The 2,018-nt window shown below is 42.5% G+C and overlaps 1 protein-coding gene across 1 annotated transcript; it reads left to right on the forward strand.

Annotated features, from left to right (window-relative positions):
* Positions 1 to 373: 373 nt before the first annotated feature.
* Positions 374 to 1,562, forward strand: LOC116177587 (cytosolic non-specific dipeptidase-like). Its single transcript, XM_031496601.1, has 4 exons — positions 374 to 666; positions 716 to 1,133; positions 1,174 to 1,425; positions 1,473 to 1,562. Exons 1-4 carry the CDS (start codon positions 452 to 454, stop codon positions 1,521 to 1,523), a joined length of 936 nt encoding a protein of 311 aa, XP_031352461.1. The 5' UTR covers positions 374 to 451; the 3' UTR covers positions 1,524 to 1,562.
* The last annotated feature ends 456 nt before the right edge of the window (positions 1,563 to 2,018 follow it).

The following is a 2,018-nucleotide window of genomic DNA, read 5'->3' on the forward strand; positions in this document are numbered from 1 at the left end:
CAAGTCGGAATACATAGAAAATCTTCGGGAAGCAGTGGCCATCCGGTCAATATCGTCGTTAGAAGAACGACGCACTGAAACGTTCCAAATGGTTAACTGGACCGCCGATCGATTACGAAAACTTGGATTCGAGGTTATTTTGGAAGACATTGGGGTTCAAGTGTTGCCGAATGGTAAAGAGTTGAAATTACCGCCGGTAATTCTGGCGACTTTGGGAAACGACCCCAACAAGCAGACGGTTTGTATTTACGGTCATTTGGACGTTCAGCAGGCAAGGAAGACCGATGGATGGGATAGTGATCCCTTTGAGTTGATGGAACGTAACGGGAAACTGTACGGTAGGGGTTCGGCCGACGACAAGGGACCTGTGCTGTCCTGCTTGCACGCGGTTGAAGCTTACCAAGCGATCAACCTGCCCGTTCCAGTGAATGTAAAATTTATCTTCGAAGCAATGGAGGAGAGCGGCAGTTTGGGTTTAGGTGATTTAATCGCGCAGCAAAAAGACAGATTTTTTAAAAATGTTGCTTACATTTGCATTTGCGATGGCTCCTCTTTGGAGCAAAATACCCCTTGCATCGTGTACGGGTTAAGAGGCGTTTGTTTCTTTTACCTTACAGTCGAGTGCGCTTCGCAAGACTTACACAGTGGAATACACGGCGGTGCATTGTACTAAGTCGGTTAACCATGGCAAATAATACTTATAGCTACTTTACAGAAACGAAGCCATGGCCGATCTAGTTTATCTACTAAACAGCTTAGTTGACAAAGATGGTAAAATTTTAATCACAGACATTTACAAGAATGTCCTCCCTCTACAACCAGAAGAAGAGGGTATCTACTCCAAAATTGAGTTTGATATTGCAAGGTATAGCAAAACGATCAATGCCACAAAGCTTCTTCACGACGACAAAGTTAAGCTCCTACTCAACGTTTGGCGTTACCCATCTTTATCGATACACGGAATTGAGGGTGCACACTCCCAACCAGGAGAAAAATCAGTCATACCCGCAAAGGTAACTGGAAAATTCTCAATTCGACTTGTAGAAAATCAAAACGTGGAAGAAGTTCAAAGTTTGGTCACCAAGTACCTGCATAAAAAATGGGAAGAGCGCGGAAGGGGTACAAAAATAAAGGTAGGTAACTTTGGATGACAACCCCTCATAATTGTCTCAGGTTTCAACGGGTACTGCTGGAGTTGCTTGGAGGGAAGATACGAACCATCCCCATTACTCCGCCGTAAAGCGCGCTATAAAGTCGGTTTACAACATCGACGCCGATTTAATTCGTGCAGGTGGTTCGATGGCGGTTCTAACTACCTTACAGAAAGTTTTGGGTAAGAGCATTGTTAATTTGACAATAAGTGCTGGAGACGATAACGCGCATGCTCAGAATGAGAAGATAAACGTAGAGAATTACATTAAAGGGGTGGGTAAAGAGAAATTTCGGTACCCAAGTGACCGTTTTATTTTTAGACTAAGGTAATCGCCGCATACTTACATGAGGTGTCCAAATTAAGCAACTGATATGACCACGTGGGGCTTCCATCCTCGAGACACAAGGAGTCAACTTTAAGTAAAAGTCCAAGTACAATTAAAGTTATCTTATTCCATGACTTTTTTATTCCTAACACTGGAGCTCTGCGTTTTATTTTATCGTTCATAATTATTAAAAGTATACTCCCTGTAACAGGTGGTGGCTTAGCCGTTTTCGAAAAGTATTGCTTCCAATTTGTATTTTATTCAACAAAAGAAAATTTCCACATGTACCTCTTCATCGCAAACGTGAACAAAAGTATGTCTGGCGATAACAAAAAACAAAGCGAGCGCGGTTGCCACGGTATCTTGAGACCTAAAAATTTCGTTTCGTTTCATACATGACAAACATGCAGGTTTACTATTCCTTTAGAAGGGCACGCTAGTCGAGGTCGTGATCTGAAAAAATGGCTCGCATGGAGGTACGGTATAGAATGAAGGGAGCAACGAATAGAAGAGGTAAAAGAAATTAAATATTTAGGGCAA

Source organism: Photinus pyralis, unplaced genomic scaffold, assembly GCF_008802855.1.
Source record: "Photinus pyralis isolate 1611_PpyrPB1 unplaced genomic scaffold, Ppyr1.3 Ppyr1.4_LG8, whole genome shotgun sequence".
In the NCBI taxonomy this organism is placed as follows: Eukaryota; Metazoa; Arthropoda; class Insecta; order Coleoptera; family Lampyridae; genus Photinus; species Photinus pyralis.

Coding starts and splice junctions, on each gene's coding strand:
- LOC116177587 (XM_031496601.1), top strand. CDS start 452: ATGGAGGAGAGCGGCAGTTTGGGTTTAGGTGATTTAATCGCGCAGCAA. Junction 667..715: donor GGAATACACGGCGGTGCATT/GTACTAAGTCGG, acceptor GCTACTTTACAG/AAACGAAGCCATGGCCGATC. Junction 1,426..1,472: donor TAGAGAATTACATTAAAGGG/GTGGGTAAAGAG, acceptor TTTTATTTTTAG/ACTAAGGTAATCGCCGCATA.